The sequence below is a fragment of the Suncus etruscus genome, chromosome 17 (assembly GCF_024139225.1).
Source record: "Suncus etruscus isolate mSunEtr1 chromosome 17, mSunEtr1.pri.cur, whole genome shotgun sequence".
Lineage (NCBI taxonomy): Eukaryota > Metazoa > Chordata > Mammalia > Eulipotyphla > Soricidae > Suncus > Suncus etruscus.
Window position 1 is genome coordinate 45,271,120 of NC_064864.1, and position 14,337 is coordinate 45,285,456.

Below are 14,337 nucleotides of genomic sequence, written 5' to 3' on the forward strand. Positions count from 1 at the left end.
GCAGTGGAAAGTTAGTGTTCCCATTAAACTGAAATTGTTTGTCAGCTTTCTTAGCTATTTGAACAGTAGTGGTTGAGTCATCAGGCTTTTGTTGGAAAGCCAAATCAATTCTACTGCCACCAGTAACCATGACCCTCTTCTTTCATATACTCTTCTCTACAACCTTTGGTTTTTTAATAATTGAACTTTTTTTTATACTTACCTGGCAGGGCCGATTCCATGATCACAAAGTTGGTTTCCCCAGGGTGAGGCTCGCCCATTGCACTCTGGGCGTGCTGACTCCTGCGATTTCCCCAAATGTGGGAAACTCGACTTCGTAATTTATGGTAGTGGGGGACTCCATGCACGCTCTCCCCTGAAAAAAAAATAATAATTGAACTTTTTCACTGTACCCATGTGGGTTTTCCTTTTTTTCTTTTTAAACTGAAGTAACAGTGGCTTATAGCAAGGTTTCAGTATCAGCATTATAATTTGGCTCTGTCTTTACTACCTTATAACCCCCAGTATGGTGTTTTGTTTTCCTCCCTTTCTTTTAGTTGTTAATGTTGCTGTTGGGATGTCTAGAGGCACACAGGATTGTGGTGCACCAGAGATCATACAAGAGATAATACATTCTACTGCAGCTCTGGGGGATTCTGGCGGCCTAACACTTGTGTAAGACGTATACTCTACAACTGAATGCCACCCCCATCAGATGTTGCCGCATTTTCTTTGTTGTTGTTTGGAGGCTACTCCTAGTTTTGTGCTCAAGGGTCACCTCTGGTAGTACTCAAAAAACAATGCAGTACCAGGTAGACCATAATGGGCCAAGAATCAAAGCCCTCCTTGGCCTACACTAGAAGAAAAATTTGTGTGGGAGGATACAGGTCAGTTAGCTCTTACGTTCTTATAAAGGCAGTTTCTTAGGTACCAAAAATTTTTAATTTTACAGTGAATTTGAAATGCTCTATCCTTAGGAGTTATTAATAATCAATTTATTAAAGCAGTATTTACATACTAAAATACCTTTGAATTATATAGTTAAGTGAAATTTGACATATGCCACATGTAGTATGTTTTAATAAACCAAGTTAATAAACCAGATTAACTATGTGAATGATTAACCCTTCTAAAGAGTTAAATCACTATAGTGAAATAAATGTTCTTTCTAATCCAGATTTTTAGTTTTTAACACCTGTGTTAACATTCAAGCTATAAAAATATCATTGTCCCCAGAAACTATCCTTGTGTCCTTACTTAGTCAACCCTACACCCACATTTAACTCCAGGTAACCACTGAACTATCTTCATCTCCATAACTAGATTTATCATTCTTAAAGTTTTATATAACTATAATCATAAACTGCATACTCTTTGTGCTAAGTTTCTTTAATTCAAGATGTTTCAAGTTTTATCTTTGTCATTTTGTGCTATCCAAAAGTCAGCCACTTCTTTTTTTAATTATTTTTAATTTAAACATTGTGATTATAAAGATATTCATGAGCTAATTTTTATTTTTTTCAGTCATAAACAGAATACCCCCCCCTACACCAGTGCAACATTTAGTTTGACTTGGTAGGTTATTTTGGGGTTTGGGAACAGCCAAACTTTTTTCCATATAAATTGATGGCTTCCATTCTACTTTGAGATAATGGATGAAAACTGTATGTGCTTCATTCTTTCATTGCTGAGTAGTATTTCATTGAATGACTATATCACAATTTATGGTACAGTTGTTTTTCCATCCTTTCCCTTTCTGGTTGCAATGTCTGTAGATATATATACACTTGACTGCAGTTCTTGCTTATGGGCATGCTCTTTAGACACACTCATGCGCATTTTGTTGCAGTGTTCACCTGGAATGCACACAGTGAACTGGAAGCTGCACAGTTGTTGTGGTTTGATGATTATATTTAGTAGCATGGAGCATTGCTAGAGGTCAGGCTTGCAGCCTCACAACTACAAGGCAGGCATCCTCTACCTGAGCCAGATTCCCTGGCCCTCAGTGCAGATTTGATGGCTACTAGGATTTGTACCTAAAATGAGTACTAAAATGAGTAAATAACTGTGAATGTTTAGATATGAGTCTTTGTGTAGAAATACAATTTTTTTTGTTTTATGGGAGGTAAATATCTAGGAATGAAATTTTTGGATCTTATGATTAATACTTCATAAAAATTGTCAACCTTGTTTGTTTTGGCAGGGAAGAATTGGGCAATACTTGCTGGTGCTTAAGGTTCATTTCTACAGGTGTAAGGGTGCCAAGTGACCCTGAGGTGTCAGCAGTTGAACCCAGACAACCCTGTTTTCTAAAGTGATTAAGAATTTACATATTTAAAAAAATTTAAAAAAACAAAAAAATAATAAAATAATTTACATATTAACATGATGTATCATAGGTTCAACTGTGCCTTATTCTTGTTGTATAAAGTATAGTACAGACTTTTTTTTTCTTTTTTTGGTTTTTGGGGCCACACCCAGTGATGCACAGGGGTTACTCCTGGCTGTGTGCTCAGAAATCACTCCTAGCTTGGGGGACCATATGGGACACTGGGGGATTGAACTACAGTCTGTCCTAGGTCAGCCGCATGTAAGGCAAATGCCTTACCACTGTGCCACCATTCCAACCCCAATACAGACTATATTTTATTTTAGCCATTTTAGTAAGCATGTCTCACTGTGATTTCAGTTTGTACTTCCCAAGTGGCTAATGATGTTAAACATCTTTTTATATGCTTACTGGCCATTAATGGGTGTTTTGGTTGTCTGTGTTGTTTGTTCAAATCTTTTGCCCACATTTTTTTTTAAAAAAGCAGGTGATTTTTTTTTGGGGGGGTCACACCCAGCAGTGCTCAGGGATTACTCCTGGCTGTCTGCTCAGAAATAGCTCCTGGCAGGCATGGGGTGTAGGGTACTTATCTGAGACCCACCCATTTCTGGGAGGGGTCTTGGAACCGGATAATAGGTGTGACCTTAATTGCAAGACCCGGCCCATTCCTGGGAGGGGTCTTGGAATAGATAGATAAACCCGGAAGCCAGGGGATTAAGGGCTTTTGCCTTTTGGCCCTGCTGGGCTTTTGGAGGGAGATGGCTGAAAGAGGATAAGATGCAGGGCAAGCCTAGAATGGCTAAATGCTTAAAAGGTTATGAGATAGGCCACACACACGTGGTGGCTAGGGCCTAAATAAAGATGATTCTTCCTGAAGCCTGCCTGTGAGTGAGTCTTGATTACGCCGATTACCTGGGCCTGGAACCCGCTGGCTGCATGGGGGTTGCTGAGCCACGTGGCCTGGGATGGCAGACAGAGAAATACACCTCCATCCATCGCCATCCAGCTCCATCCTTAATTATTTAACACTACATGGGGGACCATATGGGACACCGGGATTCGAACCAACCACCTTTGGTCCTGGATTGGCTGCTTGCAAGGCAAACGCCACTGTGCTATCTCTCCAGGCCCAGGTGATTTCTTTTTTATTGAATCCAGAAGTTCTTTATATATTCTAGATATAAGTCATTTGTCAACTACATTTTAATTTTTAATTTGTGGTTTGAAATTTTTTTCCCTACCCCCTTGAAATGTTTAATTTTGCTTTGGATTTTGGTCCATGCCTGTTTTCAGGCATACTCCTGGCTATAAATCCCTTCTAGGAGTTTCTATTTTTGCTCTTACATATAAATTGAGAATCTGTTAAAAAAAAAATTCTGTTAATTTTGTATGTGATCTAAGAAAACAATGATTTTTTTTCCTTTCCAGTCTTAACATCATTGTTTGGTTTGTTTTGTTTCTTACTCTTTACTCAGAGAATACTCCTGCCAGGACTCAGGAACCATATGGAGTTTTGGGGATCAAACCCAGGTCAGCATGTGCAAGGCAAGCACCTTACCCACTGTACTCTTCCTCTGACCCCTCAACATTATCTTTTAAAGCATTAATCTTTAGGGGCTGGAGGAATAGTATAGTGGGAAGGGTGTTTGCCTTGAACACAGCCAATTCATGTTACCATATCTGATCCTCTGAGTACAGACCCAGGTGTAAGCCCTGAGCACTGCTGGGTGTGGCCCAGACCTCATCCCCAACCCCTAAAAAAGGTCAGTTGTCATATGAGTCTTATTTGTGAACTCCCTGTTTTGTTCCATTTATCTCTATTTGTCCTTTGAAAACCACACCATCTTTTCCTGTCTCCCAACTAGTATTGGGCCTTGAGGGGTCACTCCTAGTCTTATTTAAGTCAGCTCTGCAGGCCTGACTGTTCAGTGCCCAGTGATGCAATGCTGCTGAGACCCAGCAGTCCTGAGGGAAATTGGAGCCATACCTTGAGATGTTCAGGAGCCACCAGGCAATACTCAGCTGTATTTGGGGGATCATCCGGTATCATAAATCAAGTGCTCATTATACAAGGAACATACTCCAGCTATTTTAACAATCTTCTGACCCAAAGCCACACTATTTTGTTGTTGTTTTTAACAATATCTTTATTTAAGCACCATGAGCACCATGATTACAAACATGATTGTAGTTGGTTTCAGTCGTAAAAAGAACACTCCCCCTTCACCAGTGCAACATTCCCACCACCAATACCCCCACCTCCTTCTTCCCCCATCCCCTGCCTATATTCAAGACAGGCATTCTACTTCTGTCACTCATTAACATTGTTATGATAGTTGTTAGAGTAGTTATTTCTCTTAACTGCACTCACCACTCTTTATGGTGAGCTTCATATCGTGAGCTGGTCCTTTTGGCCCTCATCTCTATTGTCTCTGGGCATTATTATAAAAATGTCTTTTATTTTTCTTAAAACCCATAGATGAGTCAGACTATTCTGTGTCTGTCTCTCTTCCTCTGACTTATTTCATTCAGCATAATAGTTTCCATGTCCATCCACGTATTGGAAAATGTCCATGTCCCATGATAGCTGCATAATATTCCATTGTATATATGTACTACAGTTTCTTTAGCCATTCAACTGTTGAAGGATATCTTGGTTGTTTCTAGATTCTGGCTATTTACAATAGTAAATAGTGCTGCAATGAATATAGATGTGAGGAAGGCATTTTTGTATTGTGTTTTTGTATTCCTAGGGTATATCCCTAGGAGTGGTATAACTGGATCATATGGGAGCTCAATTTACAGTCTTTTGAGGAATCTCCATATTGTTTTCCATAAAGGCTGGACTAGATGGCATTTCTACCAGCAGTGACTGAGAGTTCCTTTCTCCCATATTCCCGCCAGCACTGATTGTTCTTGTTGTTTGTGATGTGTGCCAGTCTCTGTAAAGCCACGCTATTTTGATTACTTAATGCAAGTCTTGGAATTTGGTCATGTGAGTCTTCCATTTTTATTTTTCAAAATTATTCTAGCAAAATTTTTTGGAGGGATATGTTTTAAACCACACCTTGCAATGCTCAAGAGGGCTATTTCTGGTCCTATGCCTTACATGTGGTCGGGAACCATATGTAGTGCTGGAGATTAAACCGAATCAGCTGCATTGCAGGCAAACAAGCACTGTAACCTCTATACTATCTCTCCAACCCCCAAAATTTTTACAAGATTTACAAACTTGGTTGCATTACACACTTTAGTTGCAGTTCTTGTGCACACAGTTGGTTATGGTATATCTGAGATCACACACTTTGTATGGTGCCTGGGATCCTAGCTAGCAAAGCTGCTTTAATTTCACTCAGCATGTTGGTGGGCCTAGGGATTTAACTCACAGTCTCACAAAACTCAGGCTTGTAAGGCAGGTTTGCCATTGAACTCTGCCAAGAACAAAATTTTAGTGTTTTTCTGTGCAAGTTTTAGAATCACTATTGTTTACCAATATTTTGACCTATACTATATTGACTTTAGACTAATTGATAGGAATGATCATCTTTTTGTTTTTGTTTTTGGTTTTTTTTATTTTTTTTTTTTTTGGATCACACCCAACAGCACTCAGGGGTTACTCCTGGCTCTACACTCAGAAATCGCTCCTGGCAGGCACAGGAGACCATATGGGATGCCAGGATTCAAACCACTGTCCTTCTGCATGCAAGGCAAACTCCTTACTTCCATTGCTATCTCTCCAGCTTCAGGAATGATCATCTTTTTTTTTTTTTTTTGGTTTTTGGGCCACACCCGGTAACGCTCAGGGGTTACTCCTGGCTATGTGCTCAGAAGTTGCTCCTGGCTCGGGGGACCATATGGGACACCGGGGGATCGAACCGCGGTCCGTCCAAGGCTAGCGCAGGCAAGGCAGGCACCTTACCTTTAGCGCCACCGCCCGGCCCCTAGGAATGATCATCTTAACAGTGCCAAGTATATATGTTCTTTTACTTTTTTTATTTATTCATTTATTTTTTTCTTGATGGTGCTAGTATTTAAACTTGATCCCTGTGCTCCACTGACTGCTAAGTTATCTCCCTGGCCCTACATCAGATGTTTGAATGAGGGCCGAGTAGATACAGACTGGCTCTAAAATGGCATGGGCAAGTGCTAGGTGGACAGCTACCAAGGTTGGCTGTTACTCCATTTCTAATAACCAAATGTTTAATGTCCATTGTATGATTTGATCTTTGAAATATAAGAAAGTTTTGACTGAGCTTTAGTTTTTTTGGTAAGACAGCCAAACTTGTAAAATCATTAGACATTTTTATTCTATGAGGCACTAATTAAAAAAAAAAGTATGGTTCCCATGAATATAGAAATATCTGATTTGTTTACAGTGTAATTTCATTGCATTACTAATTTTATGTTACTAGGAAACAATATTCTATATAATATCCAGTTCTAGTCTTTTCATCTGATATTTTTTGAAAATTTTAAAAAAAATTTATTATAACTGATTTACCAAGTTGTTCATCATACAATCATTTTAGGTACTTAAGTTTTAACACCAATGCCACTACTATTGGTGACCTTCCCTCGCCAGTGTCCCCAGTCTTTCATCTACTACCCTATCCTGCCCTCTTGCAAGCACGCTTTATATAGTTACTACAACACAAAAACATGAATTATGAATTATGAAAATAATTATGAATGATCAAAACTTAGATCATTAAGGTTCAGTTTTTAATAATCATTATATCACTCCATGTTGTTACTAAAGTCAGTATGTGAGGGTTTTTACTGTGTTGGGTGGTGGTTGATGCTAGTTGAGCCTTCTGTGTTACTATTTAGGTTCACCGAGCTTGGTGGATTACTATGTAATTTTTCCATCAGATTTGTGATACTACTGAACTGACAATGCTTGAAATGTTGAAATGTCAAAACACCTCATGTTCCAGGATCTGTAGATTTGAAACAAAATTGGTGGCTTGACAGTTTGATAAAGTTAACTTGTAGAGCTGGACTGTTTCTATTGGAGGGGTCTAGTGTGGTTGTGGGTTGTTGTGGCTTCAGGCAGACAGGGGTATCTGTTCCCAACCATTCTGAAAATGCCATAGAGGTTTCAGCCTGGACCAGACTAGAGTTGGGAAGAGTTGGCAGTCATTATTTTCTTTTGGAGCTTGGTAGGTGGAAGTTTTATTTTTTATTACATTGACATTGTTTTTGAGCCACCATTGTTTCTGAACACCATGGTTTCAGATCTTACTTCTGGCTTACTCCTGGCTCTCTGCTCAGAGTTTATGTCTGCTATACTATCTCTGGCTCCTCAGTTTTCCCACTTAAAAGACAAAGGACAAGAATATAAAAGATTAATATGAGTGGTTAAAAATGATGGGATAAGGGGGCCAGAGAGATAGCACGGAGGTGGGGCATTTGCCTTGCATGCAGGACAAGTGGTTCAAATCCTGATATCCCATATGGTCCCCTGAGCCTGCAAAGAGCGATTTCTTTTTTTTTTTTTTTTTTTTTTTTTTTTGGTTTTTGGGCCACACCCGGTGACACTCAGGGGTTACTCCTGGCTATGCGCTCAGAAGTTGCTCCTGGCTTGGGGGACCATATGGGACGCCGGGGGATCGAACCACGGTCCGTCCTAGGCTAGTGCAAAGAGCGATTTCTTTTTTTTTTTTTTTTTTTTTTTTTTTTTTTTTTTGGTTTTTGGGCCACACCCGGTGACACTCAGGGGTTACTCCTGGCTATGCGCTCAGAAGTTGCTCCTGGCTTGGGGGACCATATGGGACGCCGGGGGATCGAACCACGGTCCGTCCTAGGCTAGTGCAGGCAAGGCAGGCACCTTACTTCTAGCGCCACTGCCCGGCCCCGCAAAGAGCGATTTCTAAGTATAGAGCCAGGAGTAACCCCTGAGCATTGCCAGGTGTGACCCAAAAAAAAAAAAAAAAAGTTGGGATAAGTGGCATTTTGGTCAAGTTGTAAAACTTACAACTTGTTATCTCTACAAAGCTGCTCCGTTTTCCACAAGTTTTCCACTTTCCATTTCCACACGGGGTTACTCCTGGTTCTACGCTCACAAATCACTCCTGGCAGGCTCAGAGGACCATATGGGATGCCGGGATTTGAACCACCGACCTTCTGCATGGAAGGCAAACACACTACCTCCATGCTAACTCTCAAGTCCAAGTTTTTCTATTCTAAGATTGCAAACAATCAACATACACAAAAAAAGCAGCCCTAAAGTTACCCAAAATCTTTTCCTTCCATCAAAGGTTCTAATTAATAATTTTTTAATCTCCTCCATAGGAATCAAATAGCATTTATGCTTGAAAAAATCCTACTTTATACACTATGTCTAGTTATATACAAAGATGTATGCTCTTTCTGTATAGATAAAATAATGTTCATGAAAATATACTTTCATCAGGGTAGCAGGACTCATTTGTGAAATGACTTGCATATAGTTAATGGCTATAAATTAAGGCAAGGAAGTTTGAGAGTTTGGTGGCATACTTAATACATCTAGGCAGGTATGAACTCTAGAGCAATTTGGGTCTGCTGCCAAATTGAAATTTCTTTAGGCAAATATGCTAAAAATTCATCTCATGACTTTGAATGGTACCCAGATGCACCACTTTGTTACTATAATTTAAAGGAAACTTTATTTAGAACAGTGGAAGTTTCCATTAGTTTTTGAATCTTCTAGTATTTCCCAGCTTGAAACTTGAATATATGGTCCTATCTAGTTTTTCAAACTTAGTTGAAGGCTTTCAGAATTTAGCACATTAAAATTCTAGTTTTAATTAAATTCTTTTTTTCTACCTTTTTTTATAGCCACCACTCTGATCTAAAAGGTTATTGTTTGTTCTATGATCTACTGAGGACCACTGATTTTTAATCTCCTTTTTTCCATTCTTATCTCGTACAGTCTTTTACATTTAGCAGTGCTCAGATCATGTCAGATTCATGCTTCTGTATGCTTCTCCATATAGTCACTTACTCCCCTCCCACCATACCTTCCCCACTTCAGCACTTTAGCCTGAATCTTACTACATGTTGGCTTAAATCTCTAAGGAGTAAGCAGAAACCACCTAGACTTGGAGTTTTCAGAGTCTTTGTTTATCCATATTCTGTAACAAGATATTTAATTCTCTCATTTCCTTAGTCTCAATTCAAATGTCATTTCTATTCTTTTTGGGGGGAGGGAGTTGGGTTTTGGGGCACACTCTGTGGCACTCAGAGGTTACTCCTGGCTCTGGCTCAGAAATTGTTCCTGGCAGGCTCTGGGGACCATATGGGATATCAGGAATTGAACCTGGGTTGCCCTACTGCTGTGCTGTCACTCCAGCCCCTCAGATGTCTTTTTTTTTTTTTTTTTTTTTTGGTTTTTGGGCCACACCTGGTGGTGCTCAGGGGTTACTCCTGGCTGTCTGCTCAGAAATAGCTCCTGGCAGGCACAGGGGGACCTTATGGGACACTGGGATTCGAACCAACCACCTTTGGTCCTGGATCGGCTGCTCGCAAGGCAAATGCCGCTGTGCTATCTCTCCAGGCCCTCAAATGTTATTTCTTTAAGAAAACTATCTCTGGCCCTTTAGACTTAAGTTAATGTGCTATTTTTATAAAATAACATACTACATACTTAGCAAATCAGAATAGCATTTCATCATTAGCTTATAGTTTTGTAAGTTAGAAGACTGGCACTACGTGGCAGGGTCCTCTGCTTAAAGTATCACAATAGAAAAATAAAAGATTAAACACCTAGGCCGGAGAGATAGCACAGTGGTAGGGCATTTGCCTTGCATGCAGAAGGACAAGTGGTTCGAATTCCGGCATCCCATATGGTCCCCAAGCCTGCTGGGGGCAATTTCTGAGTGTAGAGCCAGGAATAGCCCCTGAGCACTGCCGGGTGTGGCCCAAAAACCAAAAAAAAAAAAAAAAAAAAAGAAAAAAGAAAGAAAAAAGAAAAAAAGATTAAATACCTGATGGTAGAGACTCTTGTTCAGGTTAAACACATAGCATCTAGAACAGTGTTTGGCATAATTACTTTAGGGTATGAATTTGTACTTGTTAAGAAACTGGTAAATACAAAAAGAGGCAAATTTGCTTTTGTTACTTTATAGTAATCACATCCTTTGATATTTGGTTTTCATCTATATGTCTCCAAATATGCCCTCTTAATGAACTTTTGAAAATGTATGCTTAGTCACCTCACAGTATTACTGATTTTAAAATTTACTGTGTTCTTCTGCGATTTTTTAATGATATTGCTGTTCAGAAATAACCCATTACTAATAAAATATCAGTAAGGCCCATCATATCAATGTAGCATGACATACCAAAATAGAAAATTACATATTCCCCTAAATTTTAATACTTAATGTTATATATTTCTTTTAATTCACCCTGACAGACAAAACTTGCCAATGGCACTTCCAGTATGATTGTGCCCAAGCAACGGAAACTCTCAGCAAGTTATGAGAAGGAAAAGGAACTGTGTGTCAAATACTTTGAACAGTGGTCAGAGTCTGATCAAGTGGAATTTGTGGAGCATCTTATATCCCAGATGTGTCATTACCAACATGGGCACATCAACTCCTATCTTAAACCGATGTTACAGAGGGATTTCATAACTGCTCTACCAGGTATGTCCAGGGGTAAGCCATTAATTTGCCTGGGAAATAATTTGCAAAGGTAATTCTGCTGGTCTTCAGCTATGCTTTTTTCTCTTTTTAAATGTCTTGATTGGCTTGGTCTTTACAAATTGAGCCCTTTAATCATAACTTCTTGGAATATATATACACACAAAATAATGAAACTCAGAATATAAAGAATCCTCATTTTATCTTTTCCCTATCTTGGGCCCTTCTATTCAGAATCCTATTTTTACTGATGCTAGAACTAAATAAAATATTTTCTGAATTGTTGCCTAGCTTGATGTATTTATTTTTTTGTTTCATTTTTGTTTTGGTGTGGGACCACACATGGTAGTATTCAGAGGCTGCTCTTGGTTTTCTATTTGAGGATCGCTTCTTACAATGCTCAGAGGACCATGTGGGGATCAAACCCAAGCCACGCCCAACAGTGTGCCATCTCTCTGGCCTCTTGTGTGTGTGTCTTTTACAGTGTTTTAATAAAAACATTTTAATTAAATGTATACGTATGGATGCTTATAAATATATATATATATATATATATATATATATATATATATACACTTATATGCACACATATCCCTTTAAAATGCTTTTGAGAGCAGGATACTGTGAATGTTTACCGAATGTTTGATGGTAATCTAACACACTACATAGGCATCAGCATTTGGACAAAATGCTCTCTCAGTAAAATAAAAGGTAGACTGGAGAGATAATACAATGAGTAGGTTGCTTGCCTCAACACATGACTTACCTGGATGGATTCAATCAGAATATAAAGAATCCTCATTTTATCTTTTCCCTATCTTGGGCCCTTCTATTCAGAATCCTATTTTTACTGATGCTAGAACTAAATAAAATATTTTCTGAATTGTTGCCTAGCTTGATGTATTTATTTTTTTGTTTCATTTTTGTTTTGGTGTGGGACCACACATGGTAGTATTCAGAGGCTGCTCTTGGTTTTCTATTTGAGGATCGCTTCTTACAATGCTCAGAGGACCATGTGGGGATCAAACCCAAGCCACGCCCAACAGTATGCCATCTCTCTGGCCTCTTGTGTGTGTGTCTTTTACAGTGTTTTAATAAAAACATTTTAATTAAATGTATACGTATGGATGCTTATAAATATATATATATATATATATATATACACTTATATGCACACATATCCCTTTAAAATGCTTTTGAGAGCAGGATACTGTGAATGTTTACCGAATGTTTGATGGTAATCTAACACACTACATAGGCATCAGCATTTGGACAAAATGCTCTCTCAGTAAAATAAAAGGTAGACTGGAGAGATAATACAATGAGTAGGTTGCTTGCCTCAACACATGACTTACCTGGATGGATTCAATCACTGGCATCCCTTTTGATCTCCTGAGCACTGAATTCCTGAGTGCAGAGCCAGGAGTAACAACCCCTGAGCACTGCCAAGCGTAATCCAAAAACCAAAATAAAATAAAAGGCTCTTATCTCACAGTGAAAGTTTATTTTCAAAGAAAATAAGGGTCAAAATGATAGTTCAATGGGTAGAGCATTTACCTTGTATGTGTCTGATGCCAATCCCTGAATTCCCATATGATCCCCTGAGGAGACCAAGAGTGATCCCTGAGTGCAGACTAAGCCCTGATGTCTGAGTATAGCCAAAAAAGATTTTTTAAGTTAAAGGAAATTTAGTATCTATGTATTTATAAATTTCCAGAATTTTAATTTATGGGAAATTTAGCATATATAGATATAATTCTCTGATTCCCATAATTCAGAGAAAATTATTTTGGGGGGACCACAACCAAAAGCACTCAGGGTCTCCTGTCTCTGCACTCAGAAATCACTCCTGGCAGGCTCGGGGGACCATGTAGGATGCCGAGATCAAACCCAACTCAGCCACATGCAAGGCAAATTTTCTACCTGCTGTCACTCCAGGCCAATTATTAATATTTTTTAAAAATATTTCCTCTTCACTTATCCTGCTATTTTAGGTATATTTATTTTGTTCTAAAGCTGTCACAAATATTTTTATCATTTTTTTCTTACTGTATTTTCTACATTCTCTTAAATTTTTTTGTTGTTTTTGACAATGCTCATGGGTTATTCCTTACTCTGCTCAGGAATCATTCCTGGTGGTTCTTTAGGGACCATATGGAATTCCAAGCTTGCTTCCTTCCTTCCTTCCTTCCTTCCTTCCTTCCTTCCTTCCTTCCTTCCTTCCTTCCTTCCTTCCTTCCTTCCGTCCGTCCCTCCCTCCCTCCCTCCCTCCCTCCCTCCCTCCCTTCCCACCCTCCCTCCCTCTCTCCCGCCCCCCCCCCCCCCCCCGTGGCACTCAGGGGTTACTTCTGGCTCTGCACTCAGAAATCGCTCCTAGCAGGCTCATACAAGGCAAATGCCCTACCACTGAGCTATCCTGCAGCCCAAGTGTTTCCTTTTTTAAAGCATACAAGTAGTATGTGTTCTTTACAATTATTTACCCCCACCCACCCCCTTGAAGGTTCTGGTGATTTTAGAGTTTTTTTTCTGTTCTTTATTATAAACTATTCTATGGTGAATATTTTTTTGTGCATCCTAGAAAAAAATATCAGAGATAGGGTTACTATATTAAAAATAATATGATTCCTTTTAAGACTTTTAATACATGCTGCCAAATTATTCTCTAGGGAAAATATACTAGTTTTTTCACTCTCCACCCTTCCCCAAACTGCATAGTCTACTACTTTGCTTAATCTTTGCCAATTATATCTTATTTTAAAATTTTGTTTTTCCAAACTTAGAATTTAAGTTGCTCTTTAATACAAAATTATTTATTTCTTAGAAATGACCATTACAAAATTGAATGTCTACTCTATATATTTTGTTAAGTAGATTTCTGTCCTTTTTTTACTCATTGGATTTTATTTTAGCCATAGGCAGTTTTCTTTGTGCAAACAATCTGTGTGTAGCTCATTACGGCACTCTCCCCATCACTGAGACATGCTACTATCCCAAGCATTGTACCACTAAGAATTGAACAGAAGTTGATTAGACCTGTGTATCCTTTGCCTAATGCCAATCCCTGATGTGTATCTGCTGACTACTTTATAAGATATTAAATCAACAGTCTAATGTTTTACAGACATTTTAACTTATAAGCCTATACCATCTGGCCACTTTTAGTAAACCAAACTACTTCAAAAATGCCTGTAAACCATTAATGTAATGGGCTTGTTTGGAATGTTAGGTGAAATTACTTCCAAAGACTTATTAGAGGGACATAGTGAAAGATCAGGAGCAATTTGATGACAGCCATTAAAAAGACAAAAAACACATCTTGAAAACTTCTGACAGTGTAGAAAGTTTCCATACATAAAGGTGCAGAAATTGTACCATCACTGCTTTTTGCATGAAGAATTA

General features: G+C 38.8%; 1 protein-coding gene and 1 non-coding gene across 3 annotated transcripts in view; both read left to right on the forward strand.

Moving 5' to 3' along the window:
• Positions 1 to 14,337, forward strand: part of BTRC (beta-transducin repeat containing E3 ubiquitin protein ligase) — a 240,470-nt gene that overhangs the window by 199,980 nt on the left and 26,153 nt on the right. For both annotated transcript variants that reach the window (XM_049790860.1, XM_049790861.1), the window contains one exon: positions 10,710 to 10,941. In XM_049790860.1, the coding sequence (XP_049646817.1) occupies positions 10,710 to 10,941 (232 nt within the window). The remainder of the gene's footprint in view (positions 1 to 10,709; positions 10,942 to 14,337) is intronic.
• Positions 195 to 358, forward strand: LOC125995147 (U1 spliceosomal RNA). Its single transcript, XR_007490736.1, has one exon. It is a non-coding gene; the product is annotated as a U1 spliceosomal RNA (small nuclear RNA).